Source organism: Octopus sinensis, linkage group LG7 (assembly GCF_006345805.1).
Source record: "Octopus sinensis linkage group LG7, ASM634580v1, whole genome shotgun sequence".
Classification (NCBI taxonomy): Eukaryota; Metazoa; Mollusca; class Cephalopoda; order Octopoda; family Octopodidae; genus Octopus; species Octopus sinensis.
The window spans coordinates 71,553,698-71,574,814 of NC_043003.1; the positions used below are offsets into that span (position 1 = coordinate 71,553,698).

Below are 21,117 nucleotides of genomic sequence, written 5' to 3' on the forward strand. Positions count from 1 at the left end.
CATTATATTGAATAGAAACATACACACATGTATGCATATACATGCGTGCATGTGTGTAGGCACCAAATATGAAAGCATTTCAAATAATTTGAATATGATAATTGGAAAATATCTAAAAATACTAAAGAATTTAATGAGGTCTAGAAAGATGGTTGAAACAGCAAAGCAATAGCTGTTACTGCCATGAATGTGGTGGTACAAACAAAATTAAAGAGACAGTTTCTGGTGGCATAACTGATAAAAATAAAAATGATTGTATGTGTAGATAGCGTTACATTCATTTATTCCTGTTTGCATGAGTAAGATGGATCTGTAAATGAAAATTGTGTTTTTACAGTTGAATGCCCTTCCTACTTCTATTTTATATCAGTTCAGAGGGACACAACACCATGTATGTAGTAATAATCCTGTCTAATACTTTAAGATTAGATAATAATAATGATAGAATGAAAATAATGAAGCAGCTGTTGTCAGACTCATAGAAATCAAAATGTTTTTGAAACACTAAAAAAGTAATATTCCAGACAGCTACTTGTTCAGATAAGATAAAATGTTTAAAATGTTTACTAATTAAAATCAAACATGAATTGCAATCAGTATAATATCATCACTTGAATTTAAATTCTGGGTGTATAATTTCACATAAAGTCAATTTAGTTTCCTAGTTACATACAAATCACATGCAAATTGAGGAAAAGATACAAATCTGTTATTTAACCTGAGGTTAGGCAAAACTGATGACATCAGTGACACATGGCTAAATAGTTGAATAATTGTATACTATCTACAGCTCTATCTACTGTCTCTATCTTGTAGCAGACCATTCTACAGTATTTGGGGCACCAAACAGACTGCATATATTGCTTTTTTCTTAACTGTCCAGTCTGTTTTTGCATAGTTTTGTTCAGTCAACCATGACCAAGCTGTGATCAGCTCGTCTTATTCTCACACACATTGTGCCCAGAACTATATTATCCAAAGCCTTTTCTTTTAAGATGGTAAAGTGTGATCTGAGATAACTTTGACTACTATCTCTAGCAGGTCTTGCTGCTATATAGAAGATGTTGCATTTGATCACAGTATGGTAACTGTATATTAGTACTTATCTTAGCTCAACATTTGGGAATTAATAAAGCCATCAATGCTGATATTTTCGTCCACATTGACTGTTGTATATGTTGTGCTCAGACTTAGGATAGTTTTTGTAGAAAATTTCTGGTGCATTCTATATGTATCTAAATGTTGTTTTCCCTAAAGAAGTGACTGTAGATGCAGTGTCACTTTAACTGATATATCTGAAATTTGACATTCAGATGATATGGAAATTAACAAAATCAGGTGAGAACTTGGTGTTAGCAATATGCTTATAAACACATTCAATGACCAAAGAAATCTTAGAATGAGATATGCCAACTTAATATTTCTGAGCTTATCAAAACAATTTTCAGCTGTAATCCATAGAGACAAAGAATGAATCTAAAATGAAATTTATGGTAATTTTCTCATGCTTCATTCTAGTCATGGAAAATAGATTAAGCATGACTTAAGGCCTGTTGCTCTATTTTTCCTGACTAACAATAAACAGGTTCCACTCCTTATTCATTGTTGAGTAGGAAAAATGGCATCCAGTACTGGAAAACAGCTGCTTCCTCCTCCTTTAAATCATCGTTTAATGTCCGTTTTCCATGCTAGCATGGGTTGGAAGGTTTGACCGGGGTCTGGAAAGCCAGGAGGCTGCACCAGGCTCCAGTCTGATCTGGCAGAGTTTCTACAGCTGGATGCCCTTCCTAATGCCAACCACTCCGTGAGTGTAGTGGGTGCTTTTTATGTGCCACCGGCACAAGTACCAGGGGAGGCTGGCAATGGCCACGATCGGTTGGTGCTTTTTACGTGCCAATATTTCTTTATTGCTAACCAGTACACCACTCACTACTTTCTCTACTACCATTCATTATAGCCATCCCTCCCACCTACCTACCTAAACACTCACCCACCTACCTATCTACCTACCTAATTACCTACCTATCTATCTATCTATCTATCTATCTATCTATCTATCCCTTCCTTTGCTCTCTCACTCCTCATGCTCTGGGCCTCTTCTATAGCACTCTTTCTCTGGTGTTGGTGAAGGAACAGATGACAAAGTAAAGAGGACATGACAACCTTTCTAATGCTGGTACCGCTAAGTAAAGTGGATGCTAAGTAAAGTTAAGAGGAGCATCCAATAAGAAACCATGCCAAAAATGAAACAAGTATGACATCCTTCTACTCATCTGAGAGGGTAGTAACTGTAGATAATTACTGACTCAGACCACGATGATCTATGTGAACATGGAAAAGTGGATGTAAAAATAACAATGGTGGTGGTGATGAAGATGATGATGCTGATAACAATGGTGATGACAATGATACATCTATGCTTGCATCAGTCAGGGTGAGTGTATATCATGGTTCTGTACACTTCTTGCTGCAGGAAGTATATAGAACTTCCTGTACACACACGAAGTTCACACAACCAGAAAGTAACAATATAAGCTTTATTTTAGGAAAACAGGTAATTAGGATTAAATGTATTCTTTGATAACAGCACAATGACAACCATGGTATCTTTCCCAGTCACAGCACCTCCATAATCTCACAGCCATATACTAAATATATTAAAATGAATTTACTAGGAATTTAGGAAAGATAGCAAAAAGAAGGGAAAGGTACAGTAGTAAGTAAACAGATAAACTATTGCTAATATTACAGTATCATTTAATTTTATCTCTCAATATTCTAAGTTTAAATTCTGTTCATGTTGACTTTATCTTACATTATGCACTCTACTTCCTATATACACACCGAGGGTTATTAAATTATATATAATGTAACTGGGCAAGTCTAATTATCTGTACATTAAACATACAAAAAAACCCCAAAAAAACTAGGCCTTGTACCTCCTCAAGAGAGAAATAAGATCAATATAAAATTGATGATGATGATGATGTAAGCATATTAATTAGTATGCACATCAGCACATTATACACTAATATTTATTAGTATTCATATTTTCAAAAGCTACATAGCTCATATTAATTTTGAAAAATTATTTTCCTCAAATTAGACAAATGTATAGACACATATAAATCTAAGAATTCTGCTAAAATTTATGCTCCATAAACAAGTTAATATTTAAACTGAATCATCAGTTTCAATGCAAGACTTATTGATTTCTTGGAACAATAAAATTCCTTAGTTTAATATCTGCAGTCATGACTTATAAGGGAGACACAGCTGTATTTAACAGAACACTGGCCAGTAATAGTTGAGTTGCAGCTAATATTAGAAAAGATTATTACTAAAATATTCGATACAAATGGGAGATACTTCACACTTCACTTGAAATGCCCTCGTGTTTTTTTACATTCTAGCAATATCAATAAACACAAAGAACTGTCTTTCATGCCAGAGGTTTAAATGTAGTTGCAGGAGGACCTGAAGAGAAATGAATAAAATCTAACATGAACAACTCCAAAGACTACACACTCAGCAGTGTAATAGAATTAATAATATTCATTTCTAACATAGACAAGGCCTCAAATTCTTAGGTGAAGATAACAATCAATTACTAGATCGTTATTTATTTCATTGACCTCTAAGGTCAATGAAAGATGGAAAATCAAAGGAACATAATTAAACATTGTGTGACATTTTGTATACCACATAAAATTAATTTTTGTAGTAATGATAATACATTTAATTAAACTGAACCAAACAGTATTTAATTTATTTCCTTATTCTCATTTCCACAGTCCTTCAAATCAGTGACTTAGCTTGTAGAAAATGTTGAACATGAATATATTTTTCACCTTGATAATAAAAGTTCACTTGCAGCCAGTTCAAGAAGTACAAAATGTTCTATTTATAAAACTTCAAATTTATTGTTAACAAATGAAGTTGGTAAGGTCTGAAGCCTGTAAATTGATATGTGTTTGCATGAGTAAGAGTGAGTGTGTGTGTGTGCATATTTATCATCATCATTTAACGTCCGTTTTCCAAGCTGGCATGGGTTGGATGGTTTATCTGGGGACTGGCAAGCCAGTAGTCTGCGCCAGGCTCCAATCTGATCTGGCAAGATTTCTACAGTGGGATGCCCTTCCTAATGCCAACCACTCCGAGAGTGTAGTGGGTGCTTTTTACGTGCCACCGGTATAGGAGCCAGTCAAGTGGCACTGGCATCCATCACATTTTAAGATCAAACTCCAATGAAGTTGATTTCCCTTTTCATCTCTCTAAAACTTCTAAAATATGTACAAGATTTAATTCTCTCCTCCCTGTCAATTTGTGATACATATGCCAATGTGGAGAAGAAATTTAAAAATGATGTACCAGTCTAAAAAAAGCTTCTCCATAATTTCAAATTATAATAGTTACTTTCAGTGGAAATCATCTTGCCTTTCTAGGGTTCATCACTTCTCTGTATGTGTAAAAAAGAGAATCATCATCAGCAAATAACAGCCCCACTTTCAACAATGAACTGGTTGTTCATACTCAAAATAAACACAAATAATTCATGCATAAAAACCTGATTCAGATTGAAAATCTTTTTTTTCTTAATTCAAAACATCCTTGTTCTTTCATTTCTAGTAAAAAAAAAAAGAAGTAATTTCCTCTTTTCTTATGATTTATCATTATCATTAAAACCATTAAATGCGGTTTTAGTTAGTAAGGATGTTGTCTTGAAGTTTGGTGATAACACCTCTCCTCTATCTCAAGAATCTTTCTTAGGAGTCTACAGAATACAACATTCCACTTTTCTGCTTGTTGACAATGCAAGTCTCAATACAATATTCTTCAGATTCTTAGGTGGCATTTTGGGTGTTGTGCCAAGTACATCAGTTATCACAAAAACAACTGTTGTCATATTTTTTCACAATCTTTTCCTCTTGTTGATTAGGTCCTGATATTTATCAATTTCCTTAATTTCTTTGGCACCCACTGTTTTAGCAGGTGATATTACAAGTCTATGATCTTATATTGTTTGCTTTCTTTTTAATCCTTTCGTCTGAGTTCAAATTCCACCGAGGTCGACTTTGCCTTTCATCCTTTCAGTGGGGGGGGGGTTAAATAAGTACCAGTTATGCACTGGAGTCGATGTAATCGACTTAATCCCTTTGTCTGTCCTTGTTTGTCTCCTCTGTTTAGCCCCCTGTGGGCAATAAAGAAATTTTTAAAAATCCTCTGAAATACTGCACTGTGTTGTGGCCATGGCAGTATTTCTAGCTGAGGGAGTATTTCTAGTGAAGAGATCATAGGATTTAAGCACAATGAAAATTTTGGGAGAATTATGGAACTTATTGGACAATTTGCATTTCTGCTGGTGGCATGCAAAAGTGCTGATGGCATGTAAAAAGCACCCACTACACTCACGGAGTGGTAAGTGTTAGGAAGGGCATCCAGCTGTAGAAACATTGCCAGATCAAACTGGGCCTGGTGCAGCCTTCTGGCTTCCCAGACCCCAGTTGAACCGTCCAACCCATGCTAGCATGGAAAGCAGACGCTAAACAATGATGATGATGATGGGCCACTCGAAAGATTTGGCATTCTTGGAAGTGGTAAACAGTTATACTTATCACCTCTTGTCTATGAAGAAATTGTTCTGTTGATGGCAAAATTTGTTAAGAATAATATAGTAGCAAAACTTAAAACAGCGAAGTATTACTCAATGTCTTTAGAATAAATACCAGACTGGACTCATGTTGACTAGTTAACAATTATTGTATGTTACATTGTTTCTGGAAAACTGATAGAAAGGTTTTTAACTTCACTGCAGATTGTTTATAAAAATACTCAAGTACTAGCTACATTTCTAATAGAATTTCTCAAAAAAGAGGGTATAAATTTAGAAGACTGCAGAAAGCAGTCCTATGACAGTGCCAGTAATATGTCAGGTCATGGCAGAGGAATGCAAGCCAGACTTAAGGAAAATAACATGGCTGCAGATTTCATTCCCTGCACTGCTCATTCATTGAATTTTGTTGAACAAGCTGCTGCTTCTTGCTGTGTTGGAGCTGTGAGCTATTTTGGTTTTATACAAAGATTATACAACTTTTTTCTGCATTGACATACTGATGGGCAAATTTAATCCTTAACCCTTTTGTTACTGTATTTATTTTGAGATGCTCTGTGTTTCTTTTTACTTTAGATATAACAAAGAATTTAGTAAAATAACTTGGTTATCATTCAGCTAGTGTTAGGAACATAAATTGTGACTAAGGTTTGGTGGAAAATTTTAATTCAAAACTTATGAAAACAAGACATTTGTACTCAGAGCCAGAGCCGGTTTCAGCCAGGTTGGTAATGAAAGGGTTAAGCATTTAAACCAACCTTATATGATCCTAATAATGTACCTGTTTTATGTTCAAACTGACCATGTCCAGCTTCTTACACTTAAACTGCAATGTCATTGTAAAATTAAACAGATACATCATCAAAATCTCTAAGCTACAATATAATGCATGATTAATTCAAAACAATGTGAATGAATAAGTATTGCATTAGACAGAGTATTCTGAATGCTAAAGGATTTATAAAATCATAGGAAGGAAATGAAAGAGTACTAACTTTGAAATGTTTGACAGACACTTGGTCAGCAAGAGCTGATGCTATTGAAACCCTCACAGATGGATGTATCTGAAATGTACTTTGTGATATTGAAGATGATTTGGAACACCTGAAGCAAGATATGAAGCTCAGACATTGGTAGACAAAATAGGTTATCTTGAAACTTCTCAGCTGGCTAACATCTGGAATATAATTCTTGCACTGTTAAACAGTACAGATAAAGCTTTTCAAGTTGAAATTGATCTGAATAAAGTGCTGGATCTAACTGATTCATTGGAAAACTTTCTGAAATCCCTTCAGGATAAGTAGAGTTGGAAATGGATGTGAGAAACAAACAAATAAAGCAGCAGCAGATATGCCAAGGAAGAGAAATAAACATGATGTAAATTCAACATCAACCTCAGAGGAAGTTGTTCTTTATGTAAGAGAAAAATTCAGATGCGGGATATTCAATGCCCTTTTAGATGAGTTCTATTGCCTTACAAAAATGTAGGGTCACTTATTAACCAGTACATAACAAGCTCAAAGTCATAGTCAACTTATGTGGCTTACCAGATGCAGAGATAAGACTGAAGCTGAGAAAGTCAGCATTATTTTCCTCTGTGATTTTAGCATTGTTTTCAGAGAAATTGTAGTTTGCAACCTTTTGTAAAATCAGTTCATATATCACTCCATCTTAGCAGACACTTTTAATCCATGATGAAAGCTTGCTTATACGTTTCCAAGTGTTAATATAACTCTTAGAAAATAGTTGAGCTTGATGGCCACTAGTTGTTCAGAAGAGAGACTATTCAGTAAATTGGGACTGATAAAGATTTATCTAAGAAACATGATGAGCCATGAAAGACTGCTTTTTGGACACTGAAAAATGATACAGTTTGGAGAATTCATTAAAGATTTTCCAAATGCCAAGTGAAGAAAGAAGGACATTTTGTAGGTATTGTAGTAGCATTTAGTGGTAAGGTAGTAAAATTTGATGATATTTTATGTAACTGTAATGAGTGACCAGAGTGATGCATTACTGCTATGGTTTTGTTGTCATTTGCTCACTGCAAATTGTTGACAAGTGGATGAAAATTTGTTAATATTCCTATCATCTTTCTGGGAGAATTTTTCATTTAGACAAAAAAAACGTTATCAGATGTTGGTTATATATTTTGAGGAAGGAGGTATAATGAGATGCTATGACCTCCCTACGTAACTGCCAATGTACTGTAAGCAATTTTTTACAAGTTTGTGCTAACAGAATATCATGAAATTTTGGCTAGTTTTCAATATTTTATTATTAGTAATAATTATTGCACCAAATGGAATTATGTTTAGCTTTCTGGCCTATGACACTTGATCTCCCATCTATAATATAGCCACATTAGACACAGCAATTTTTTGATATGTTTAAAAATTAAAAAGGTACATTTTATACACCAGTAAATATGGTAGTTACATTGAAAAACAGAACTACATGATAGAAATGAAAATTCAAAGTAAAGGTGAGTGATGTGTGATTATTATTATTATTATTATTATTATGCTTGAGTATGCTAATTTACTTAGCAGGTATTTTATTGTGATGTTTGATGACAACAAATCTCAAATCTCAAATCTCAAGAATCTTTCTTAAGATTCTTGCAGAATACAGGCTAGTACTTTTCTGCAGGTTGACAATGCAAGCTTCAATTCCAATCTCATTCAGTCTTTTAGGGAGTACTTTGGGCATTGTGCCAAGTACATCATTTACTACAGGAATAAAAGTCTTGGTCTTCCACAGTATCTTCAGCTCTCTGGCTAGATCCTGGTATTTCTCAATTTTTTTATATCTTTGGTATTGACTCTGCTATCATAAGGAATTATAAAATGTATAATCATACCCTGTTTATTTTGTCCTCTATCACCATATTTGGTCTTCTTCCTTTAGAGGTGCAGTCAGTCTTTATGGAGAAATCTCACAAGAAAATTGTCATTTTCTATCACAGTCTCTGGTTCATGTTCACTTTTCTGTTGTTTTGAAGCCACACACTTAACTAACATCCTAGTGTACTCTTTTGCCTTCACAATCATGTCTGCACTTATACTCTTTTTGTGCTAGTATACTGTGCTCATTCTAAAGTTGATTGATGCTTTTGCCTCCTTTCCTGTAGATTCTAAATTTGCTATCAGACTGAGTTATGTTGATCTTTGCCTTTATCAGATTTATTCTAAAGGCTTGTTCCTGAACAGCTATAATTTACATTGCTGTCCTTCATTTCAAGTTCCTGTCTGTCAACTAGAGCCAACGATCTTTACTTCAAACATTCTCGGTTTATTGCATCAATTGATCATGTAGTTCCGTTTCTTTCCATTTGTTTGTTCTGTTCTTCATTTTCTCTTTGAATTCTCCTACTGATTCAGTCAGTTTCTGGGTATCTCTGGCTGTCAAAAGTATTCTTTCTTTACGGTGCACAACAAAATTTTTCAGACCCAGTATCACAGTAGTGATTTCTGCATTAATCTTCTGCCAACTTCCTTCCTTGGTAGGTAGAGTCAGTTGGCATCACTTTTAGGGTAGAGTGCATTGTGAGCAGCTTTCTAGTTCTTCTATCCAAGTTCTGTAGCTTGACCTTTGTCCATTTCAAAAAGGGAGCAGAATATCTCAATATGGGTATAGCCCATGTACTTAAGGCTTTAATGATGTTTCCCACACCATTTAATTTTGTTTCAAGCACCTTCCTTATTCTCATTTCGTACTCTTTAGTAACTTTCTCTCTCATTTCTTCTCCTTCCATTATCCTATCATCTTGTAGTACCTCAAGGTATTTGTACCCTTCATTATTCCACAGCAATCTAATGATGTTGTCTTGTGTTTACCTTCCAGCCTCTCTTCATGATTAGTGCAATAATGAAGAGTAATGGAGAGAATGGGACCCCTTGGAAAATGCTTCAGTGTGTTTCTATGTTTCCTAACAATTCATTCGCCCATGTCAGTTCTACTTTCCACACTCTCATTGCTTTCTCCAAAAAGTTTATTTTCTCCTTGACTCCGAGTGTCCTCAGACACTCCAAGAGCCAGCTGTGTGGGACATTGTCATAAGCCTTCCTATAATCTATCCCTCCAACAGCTAAATTCTTCTTCTTTACTTTGTATCTCATTTAATATTCTACTATCTATATGTTTAGCACAATGGCAGTTCCCCTTGATTCCTTCCTATAATCTTTTTGTTCTTCTAGCAATAGGTTCTCTTTTTTGAGAAAATCACATACTTTATCCACTATGAGATCAATTGATAGTTTCCAGAGTAATGGTAAGAAAGTAATGGGTCTATAATCGCTGACTTCCCTTCTCTTTAATTTGTCCTGTATCAACACTGTATTTTCTTTTATCATCCATGCTGGTGTTCAATTTTTTTTTCCTTTTCCAGTCAGTGAAAGATGACTGTGTAAACTTGGGAGATTCTTGAGCCAGAAACCCGGGACACCATCTGGTCTGGGGGCGTTTTAGTTTGGTATTTTCTTCATCTCTTTTACTTTCTTATCTGTGATTGTTATATTTTCTTGTGTCACTCCAATTTCCATTTTTCTTTTAAATTCCCTCAATCAGTCTGCTTTTATTATTATGTGGGACTTTTTTGCTTCAGATTTCTGTCCAGAATTTTCTGGCTGCTTCAGCATCTGGCATATCATTTTCCTGATGCTTTTCTTCATTGTTCAGTTGCTTATAGAATTTTCTTTTGTTGTTCTTGAAGAGTCTATTCTGCTGGTCAGATTTGTTCTCTGCTGGTATATATATATATATTTTTGTTTTTACCCAACACTGCTTTGATTCTTTGTCTTAGTTCCTCTTTAACTACTTCAGTTCTTTGTGTCTTATGTTGTGCTTCCTTTGCAGTTTGTTCTTGTATCTTAACCCTCATCCTCTTCCTTCCTATGACTGCATGTATCCATCCCAAGTTCCTCCTGACAGATTCAATTTGGTTCTCAAGCCTTCCTTCTCATCATGGGATTTTGTCTTTTCTTTTTCTTTCACTTTTAACCCTAAGACTTTGCACAGCTACAGAGGCTGTGCAGTACATAAGGTCATTTAGATCAGTTATGTTCATATTGTAGATTTTTGTTAATAATTCATCCATCTTTTTCACTATTTAGATAGTTTTCCTATTTCGATTCCTCTCAAAGATGATAGTGTCTTTCTTTCAGTATCCGTGCCTCATTCAGGTGCAGTAATAAGCTCATTTCTTCCTTTGTAACAGTCTTTCCCTCCACAAAGTAAAATTTACCATCATCCAAGCAGCTGTTTCTTTTGTGGGAATTTTTTTGTCTCTCTACTAATCCTTGTTCTGGTTTTTGTTCTTCTGTTCAGGGTAGTTATGTTCACACTCTTTCACAATTGGAGAGATATCCCATTCCAACTGGGATAGCCACTGCCTTTTTATGATTAAATATTTTGGTCTAAAAATGTTTGGTCCATGATAGGGAACATGTCTTTCTCTGACATCCTATTTTGGTAGGGCTATAGTAATTTGAGTCCATTTTCTCCCAATCAGTTGATAGTTTAGATAACAATCAGGTCCACCACGCTGCACAGTGGAGCACTTGCTGTGTGAGAAATCTTTACTTGGGGTTTGGGTCACATGAACACAGCTGTGAGGATTTTTATTTGGTATTACCCTCATAAAAAAGGCTGTGTTAGTGAGTTGTCACAACCACCTGTGTTTTTATCAGGATACCATCTCTATGGGATTGCCAAGCCAAGGTGAAAAGGACTCTCTTCCCTCTGAGTAGATTTATCCCCATGAAAACATTCTCTGCCATTTTTGTATATGTGATATTTATTATTATTGTTACTGCTGTCTGGAGCTGTAATATTTCCATTGGCAGTACTTTTACAGAAATGCTATTTAGATGACCACTGACTCCTCTGAGTTCATCCATCCTTCGATGGGGCTTGTTTTGCTTCTTGCAGGGTGACCAAATAACAAGAAAAACACAATCATTACAGAGCTAGCTCTGTGGAATTGCTCATTATTATTCTGTCACTTGATAAATATAATAACAAGACAAATCTAATTTGTATGTTTTTAAAGAGTTATTTTATTAACCTGCAATGTGTTTTCACTCATATAAGCCTCATCAATACAATAGTAATCACTTTATGGACTGTTGCTACATTGTGCAGACACATGTGCATGTACACGCATTCATGTCCTGGTTCAACATCTATAACTTCTTCTATACATACGCAAAAACAGCTTGTATAGAGCTGCTACTACTATTACCACCATGCACAAACATCTGTAAAAGTGCTTCTGCTCTTACTACTACTACTACTACTACTACTACTACTACTACTACTACTATACAACAGGCACAATCAGTACTGCTATGCACACAAACATCCTAGATCATTCTGCTGTGTCTGGGGAGAGTCATTTCCTTTTTGTGTCTTATAATGTAACATACTCACCGGTAAAATTTCCACTTTTTTTCTTATTTTTATTTTCCTAAAATTTTCGTTGCATCTTGCAACCTTTTCAATAGTCTTGACTATTGAAAATGTTAAGAAAATAAAAATAAGGAATAAGTAGAAATTTTACCGGTGAGTGTATTACATTATAAGGCACAAAAAGAAAACGACTCGCCCCAGACACAACAGAATATGCTTCAACACACGAACTCACGTAAACAATCTTGCAAACCAAATCCAAAAACGAAATCCAAGATCATGTTTAAATGAAAGTCATTCAGCTGAGTATCAAAGACTCATTGAGAGACATACTGCAACCCTATAACCATGCTGTTTTTTCAATCTGCTTCTCCTTTGGCTGCATCTACAATCATGCATGTTGCCACAGTTGTTGACGTAAACAATCATATCACAATCAGCAATCTTAGAGGCTAGCACAAGTCATGGGATGCACCTTTCCTTCTCATGATTAATCCATATAAAAACTACAAACTTAAGAAATAAGTGAGATAATAAAATATAGAGTTCAATAAAAAAAAAATAAAATCATAGTAACATTCACTAATGCTTGTTATCTTTTCACATCTTACTGTCTTTTAGTATCTCATTTTCTGCTTTCATGATCTTAAGAGTGTTTTAAAGTAAGACCTGATGTCTATTCTCCAACTGCATTGTATCTAGTCAAAGATACAATGAAATACCTACAATAGGATATAAAATTCATGACTTGGATGTTCAAGATATATTAACTTGCACTGATGTACACCACCATTGGTTTATGAGACTTTTGACCTGGTCTTATCAGTGCACTTTGTATCAAAAAGTATTTATATTATCTCATTATTATTGAGGTGTCAAGAATGTTTATGATACAACATCCATGCCACTGATCCATACAGAAGGGTGAACAATATTTTGTACCTTACTTGGCTTATGATATGCTTGTTGTTCCACAGTTACTCTCTTAAAATTCCTAAGCCTAGTTGGCCTTGCTCATTTTATAATCTAGTTCATCACTGAGCTTATCATCATTACTAATTGAACTATTTACTTAAGTCTGCCTTTACTAGCCCACGCATTAATCCACAAAGGCTTGTTGATGATACCAACTCATGTCAGTATAGAAATATCAATTTAAAATAAAATATCTAAGTGATGTTGGAATGACATGCAGTCCTCTTCCTCAGTTTCTGAATGCATTTTCAACTTAAAATTTAGTTTATTTCTTTACTTGCTGAATCTTCCTCAACTGGCATTGGAGGATGTTTTTTTTCTCTACCAGCCATAATTTCAAACAAGATATCTAATATTTGTTCACTGACACACATTTTTTGGAGGGTAGGATGCTTAGTTCATAGAATGGTACTTATGTTATTACCCATGAAACAATAATGCTTATGTTATTACCTATGGAACAATGAAAATCAGCATGAAAAGGAACTGAACCCACAGTGTAAAGTGACAGGGCTAACAAATGAGATTTAATAAACGAGAGTTGTTTCCAATAAAAATTCATGCCAACAATTTTTGAACAGTCAGCAGATGTATGTCTGTAATGTTTGATGGTAAATATATATCCTCACAAACAACACTAGCGCTAGTCACAAAGCAGGGACCATTTATGAGTCAGACAAACTATGGTAAGACAGTTAAGTACCTTTCATCAAGACATAACACATTAAAAGCAATAAGTAATCATATGACCAGTAGATCAATACTTTAACCATATAAGTTGGCTTTTAGACAAATTTCTATGATAAAAATAAATAACTGACAATAAAAACTTTAAGAGAGGAATTTCATATGAATTATTCTCAGACAGAGTAGATTGGAATTAAACTTTCAGCACTGACTAAAATATAATCTGTTCATTTATTCATATTAAAAATACAATCTTATGGCAAGCTGGTTTGTAATGAATTTTTCTTTAAAACAATTTTCATGTCATAAGTGTAATAATTTTATTGATGCAAGTGGGTTTTTTTTTTTCTTTTTCAAATCAATATTAAATATCTGATACATGATCATCCAATCAATAACATTATGAATGAAATTTCAAGAAGGTAAGTTAATCATGAATGTTTAAAGGTTGACTGTGGAAAAATGAATAGAGTATAATCTAAGCAAGGTACAAAGTATGTAGAATTGTTAGCCTGAGCTAAAATTCCAACAAGGCCAATTTCATTTTTCATCCTTTTGAGGTCGATAAAATCCAAAAACGAAATCCTAGATCATGTTTAAATGAAAGCCATTCAGCTGAGTATCAAATAAGTACCAGTCAAGTATTGGGGTTGATGTAATTGACTTTTCCTGCCCTCAAAAACTGCTGGCCCAGTTCCAAAATTTGAAACCATTATTTACCCTTCTGTTATGTCTCTAAAGCTTCTGAGCTCAAATCATGTTGTCAAATTTTGTCCTTAGTTCCTTTGAAGATGATAAAAATCAAGAACTGGTCAAGTACTAGGATTGATGTACCAGTTAACTACCTTCATTTGTATTTAAATTAGAAAGACTCATTAGAGGCTCAGAAAAAAATGCATCACGGTATTTCTTCAGACTCTGCTTTTTGATTTCAAATCCTGCCTTTCATCCTTTTCTTAAAATACCAATCAAATACAAAAGTTGACGAAATTGGTTAACTCCTCCCATCAGAATTGCTGGTACATGCATGTGTATAAGTGTAGAAATAAATTCTACTTATGAATTCCCGTTAAAAATATATAAAATAAAGTTGCATGTTCTATTTGTTTATTTTTCTTTCTTATTTATACTAAAAACATTTTGTTTCATGCTCTTTGACAAAGTAAAATATGCTTTTTTTTTGTTTTTAGATAAAATTGCCAATAAAAAGGAATAAAGTGGATTGAGAATTCAGTCTATTCTACCAATTATATTTTTCTGAGGAAAATATAAACATAGAAGAAAAAAGAAAATAAAGAAACCCATATAAATGTACTAAGAAAAACAAAGCAGAAAAAGAATAATTTAGTAGGTAGGTTAAATAAACTACCATTTCAAGTGAATATTTGGTTTATCAAAGAAACAAAACTCAAGTTGTACAGATGATATATTTAAAAATGAAAAAAAGTAGTGATATATTTCTCTAATTTAAGAAAAAACCCAACTACTTCTTAACTTGATTCATGAGATTCATAATTTTATCATAAATGGATAGGTACTTTTAAAAGATAGCTATTTTCAACTATTTGCATGCAAATATCAATGCTTCTGTATTAAAGTTGATAGAATCAATTTTACAAGAGACAGGTGTTTACTTTAATTATAGGTGTTACTTTAACTTTTGCAAAAAATATTTGAATCTTAATAGACAAAGAAAACTATATTGTTAAAGTAATCAACTCTGTCTTCTTTCTAGCATAAAAAAGTTGCTCTGATGTGTCCAGGCCAACTTCTTTTCAGGGAAATGATACACCAATATAATATATTTTCATTAGATGTTGACTGGTGATCCCCTGACAAATCCGTATCTTCTGAAGGCAATGTTCTCTCCAGTGATGCTGGACGGCATTATTGTTACCAGAGAATGTCTATGTTGCTTTGATCTACATGACAGCATCCCCTTTCTTTTTCCATCATCCACACAGCCACCATAATAAGCTGAGAGCAGCTGTAACAACTCCAACCATGTAGCAAGGATTTCATTTTAACCCTCACCGAAGATTTGCTTTCAGTTTTGACCTTTCCCTCAGATATATCTTCCATATTCACAATGAATCATTTTCTCTTTCACCTCTCCTTTCTAAATCCAATACAAGCCAGGTAGGACATTGTGGATTAAGCCACAAGTGCATGACATCCTACCTCGATTGGGATGTCATACACTATACACTGTGACCTTCACAGCTCACCTAGTTCTCCAAGTCTTCCCCATTTTATGCTCTTCCTTTCATAAATTACACTCCATAGTTCCTAAGGTCCCATTTTTCATCAAGTCAAAAGGTCAGAGCATTGTATTGCCACTGCAATATAGCTTGGGAATACATGGGATATCTTCAAATCCACCTGCTCCTTCCAGCTTTTAAGTACTGTGCAGAAGTCTGGGTATTTGACAAATAATACTAACATGGAAGATCTCTCTTTCCCTTTCTCCTACAAATACCTGGCTAATGCTACAAATTGTAATTAACTTACATTTAAGAATATGAAAATTATTAAATTTCTAATTGATGTATTATATCAATTGTTAGTGAGATTATTATTGTTTTATAGACTATTCATCTCCTTTGCAGACATTTAATATCTGATGGTCATCAAGTGTCTTAATTTCTGAATATATATGATACTACTGCTAAACTAAAGGTGAAAATACTGGGCCAGTTCACTGGGCCACTAATACATTTCTAAAAAGGAGCTATTGCTTTCAAAAAATTGGAAATTCTGTTATAGTTAACACAGGAATATTTGCATGGATTTTTAAAGTTTTTATTTATATCCCCAGGGAAAACATATTACCAATTTTGTTGCATTAGTTTAATACTAATAAAAAAAATTTCAGTTAACACTATGAAATATGCAAGCAAATATAAATTAGATATATAAAATAAATAATTAAATAAACAGAAAATGATTATGATTGTTACCTGTCTGTCAGGAAATAGCTATTATAGATACCTGGAATGTAACAAAGATTATGATTTTGAGGCTACAGTAATTAATGGAAATTAGAATGAACAAAAATTTCTAAAGACAGAATAATTGTGAATAATTCAAAATTATGGTGGAAGAGGAATCTCATAAACCAGAGACTGTGTACAGTAATATAGTGTCTGGTGCTTCAGGATGGAGCCAAGTGAAATCAGTGAGAGACAGGATGAACAGTGGTGAAACAAGGTGCATGTTGGTGCATCAAGCAGATACAAAGATGATGTTGATAAAATCGGTCAAAATATATATCATGCTTTAATTAAAAAATACCTGAAAATTCAATCAAATTCCTTTCCTCTAAAATAAATTTTATTGCATATTAATATACAGAGGCATCCTATAAATAATATCTCAAGATTTAAAAACATACACCTGATATGCAAACCACATAGTTTCAGGTTCAGTTCCACTGCATGGCAACTTGGGCAACTGTCTCTTACAATAGCCCTAGGTTGACCAAAGTCTTCAGTGGATTTGGTAGATGGAAACTGGAAGAAGTCCATCATGTGTGTGTATATATATATATTTCCCCACCCAAAAACACACAGTATACAAGTACACAACTTTACACATACACACACACACATCAGTTTAACAGCTGTCCCAATTACCACTCATGTCTAAAACAACCTCTCTACTATTTCCAGTCATTCATCATGCTGTGATGGTTGGTCACATGAGCGTTTCTATTTCTCCAGTTTTCACTCTCCATTCTATTTTTTCTATATCTGTCTTATTTATCAGAAGATGGTATATCCACAATGTTAAAGACATTTTTTTGTTTCTTTTCCCATTAGCTGAACTTCAAACCAATACCAGCTGTGTTTATTTTGAACCTCATCTTTGTGTTGTATTTTGCATAACTTCTGCACTATGTATGTGTGTGTGTGTCTGTCTGTCTGTCTATCTATCTTTATATCTATATATCTATCTATCTATATATATATATATATGAGTTAATCCAAACATGAAAACACAACAACGCGTGGATGTGGAACAAGTATAGTGTTATTGGACACTCAGGAAAGGAAAGAAAGAAGGAAGGAGGATTTAATGTTTCGAATGGAGCTCTTCATTAGAAACATAGGAAAAGGAAAGGTCCAAAGAAGGGAAGACATAGGAAAAAAGAAAAATTGCCAATGATACACACGCGGTCACATTTTGAATATATATATATATATATATTGATAAAACAGTAAGATAACAAAAGAAAGAAAGAGACCTCAATATTATGTAAATAGAGGAAATTTATCTATACAATATGTTACATTACTCGGTAGTCAAGATAAAACTCTGAGTTTCAGATGCCGAAGTGGAAATCCACAACACCATCTCTTCGGTTATCTGGCTATTTGAAAACGTTATGAAAAACGGTATTTTTCATAACGTTTTCAAATAGCCAGATAACCGAAGAGATGGTGTTGTGGATTTCCACTTCGGCATCTGAAACTCAGAGTTTTATCTTGACTACCGAGTAATGTAACATATTGTATAGATATATATATATATATATATATATATATATATATATATTCAGAAGTATCAGTGCCAAGCAGTGTTTAAGCATAAGCAAACTTTAGGCTAGTTAAAATATGTCTGTCACATACTTCAACTTCTAAAAGCAAATTCACTGCAGTTACTGTTGAGAAAAAAATTCTGTCCTATGGCAAAAGGTGTAAAAACATCATATTTGCTTAGTGTTGTCCTGTGTTGGATTCTAAGATGCAGCATTTCTAGCTCTTTGGCTGTTATGAATTCTCCATGGTAACTGCAATGAATTTGCTTTTAGAAGTTGGAATATACATTGGTGGATATAATTTCTTTATTTGTGAATTGAGGCTACCATTGGTTTCATGATAAGAAAAGTAGGAAAATATCCCAGTGTCTTAATTTTTCAAGCCGATTACATGGAGAAAGGTGTTCGCCTCCAATTTGGAAAACAGTCTCATGTAGTTTATGGGGTTTCTTTAGATTAAAATATGTTTGTGCTTCCACAGGTAGACCCAGGAAGACCTGGGATGAGGGTGTGGAGCACAACCTTCAAACATTAGGCCTCACTAAGGCAATGACTGGTGACCAAAATCTTTGGAAATATGCTATGATTGAGAAGACCTGGCAAGCCAAGTGAGACCATAACCCATGGCCTAGGCCAGTGATTTAACTAACCCACTTATGCATACCTTTCTTTCATTGGACACTAAACTCTGCTTGCAAAGACCTGTTGAGGTAAGTGAAATTGAAATCAAATTTGCTGACGTGGCCGATCACAGCACCGCATGACCGGCATCTGTGTTAGTGGAATGCTAAGAGCACCAGCTGAGTGTGATCATTGCCAGGGCCGCTGACTGGCTCCTGTGCCGGTGGCACATAAAAAGCACCATTCGAGCGTGATCATTAGGAGTGTTGCCTTACTGGCACGTGAAAAACAGCATTCAAGCAAGGCCATTGCCAGTGCCACTGGACTGGCTTCTGTGCAGGTGACACGTAAAAAAACCCATTTGAGTATGGCCGTTGCCAGTACTATCTGACTAGCCCTCATGCCGGTGGTACATATATATATACAGATATATATATATATATATATATATATATATATATATATATATATATAAAAATATATATACATATATATATATACACACACACATATATATATATGTATACACATATATATATGTGTGTATACACATATATATGTATATATATATATACACACATATATATATATGTATATATATATACACATACACACATATATATATGTATATATATATATACACATACACACATATATATATATGTATATATATATATATATATATATATAACACACACACACATACATACATATGTATATATATGTATATATATATACACATATATATATGTATATTATTATATATATATAACACACACACACACACACACACACACACACATATATATTGAATTCGTTAGTACTGGCAGTCGAAGATGATTTGTCTGGGATTACTCATATAAGACGGGTATGTTCGATTTTTAGTGCTCTCAAATTTAAACCTAACGAAATCTTGGGCTGATGACGGTAATGTTGATAGGAGTATGTATTTCTAGCGTCTCTATATCTAACTAATCCAGAAACGTCATTCTCAAGTAATCGATGTACGTGTGATCTTTCGTTATTTTTCCCTGTATACCTACGTGAATTATTTTTGAGTATACATTGTCTGGGAGACTTTTCTTATAGTAGAGGAAATAGCTAAAATTTTTTGGCTGCTATTTCGAAAAGTTCGGTGTGTGGTAAAGTAAATTTTTTTACTGAACCCTAATAATATAACGTAATGTTTTAAATATACTGTAAATGGTCTTTTTACATACTGAACACTACTTGGTAAAATTATCAATTAATAATTAATTAATTTTACCCTTTTATTATTGACTATATACACATATATATAGGTATATATATATATATATACACATATATATCGGTATATATATATATATATATATATATATTAATAGTAATATGACAACAATAAATGAATGAGACCTCCATATTATGTAAATAGAGGAAGTATATATATATATATATATATATATATATATATATATACATATATGGGAGTATTGTAGTTTGCTTGAAGCATTGTGTATTTTTTGTAAAGAATAAAAAAGGTTTGAATGGTACAACAATGCAGTATAATACAAACAATGGGCTATATTATTTCAGAGAATTTACATATGCGCTTATGTAGTTGGTGGAGTAGATAGTGTATGATTTTTCTGACGATGAACGTGTCAAAGGGCAAGGCTGTGGAAACATGAAGGTAGATGTACATTGGGAATTATGTTGTTTTTTAGGCAGCGTTTAAGAAAGTTTATTTGGCATCCAATTTTAGCATGTTTCTCAGATAGCTTGATCAACTCCCTAGCAGTTGCAAACTCGGCCTGTCATAAACGCAATGCTAGAATTTTGCGGATTAAGAATAAACAATTATATTAACCTGGGTATTTTATTAGTGCTTATGCTGTCAACTCTGGATGGACGAAAGCTACAGAAGACTGGATTTGAACTCAGAACACAAAGGGACCTACTAAATACAGTAAGACATTTTGATTGGCATCTATAATAATAGTAATGACGATGCTGATTTCTATCATTAACTTCCCTCACCAGTAATGTGTGAGTAATGGGTGAGGGAATTAAATCAGTCCCAGAGTTTAACTGGATATTCCTTTTATCTTACACAATGAAGGATAAAAACTAATCAGTCCCCTGAAGTTCAATTTAAATATATACTAAAAAATTTCTTCTATTTTGGTATTTGACATCTAAATTCAGTGTGATACTTAAATTTGATTATTTTTGCTATCAGCATTTTCTTAAAGAATTTTTTTTATTTGAATTTATTAAGAACAACAAGTGC

The 21,117-nt window shown here is 33.8% G+C and overlaps 1 protein-coding gene across 3 annotated transcripts in view; it reads right to left on the bottom strand.

The window, feature by feature from the left end:
* The window catches only part of LOC115213902 (caspase-3), a 296,363-nt gene that overhangs the window by 128,289 nt on the left and 146,957 nt on the right, over positions 1 to 21,117 (bottom strand). The window contains exon 3 of one of the 3 annotated variants that reach the window (XM_029782879.2): positions 16,645 to 16,675. The exons of the other annotated variants lie outside the window; for them this stretch is intronic. Within the exon in view, the coding sequence (XP_029638739.1) occupies positions 16,645 to 16,675 (31 nt within the window). The remainder of the gene's footprint in view (positions 1 to 16,644; positions 16,676 to 21,117) is intronic. 3 annotated transcript variants of the gene reach the window in all.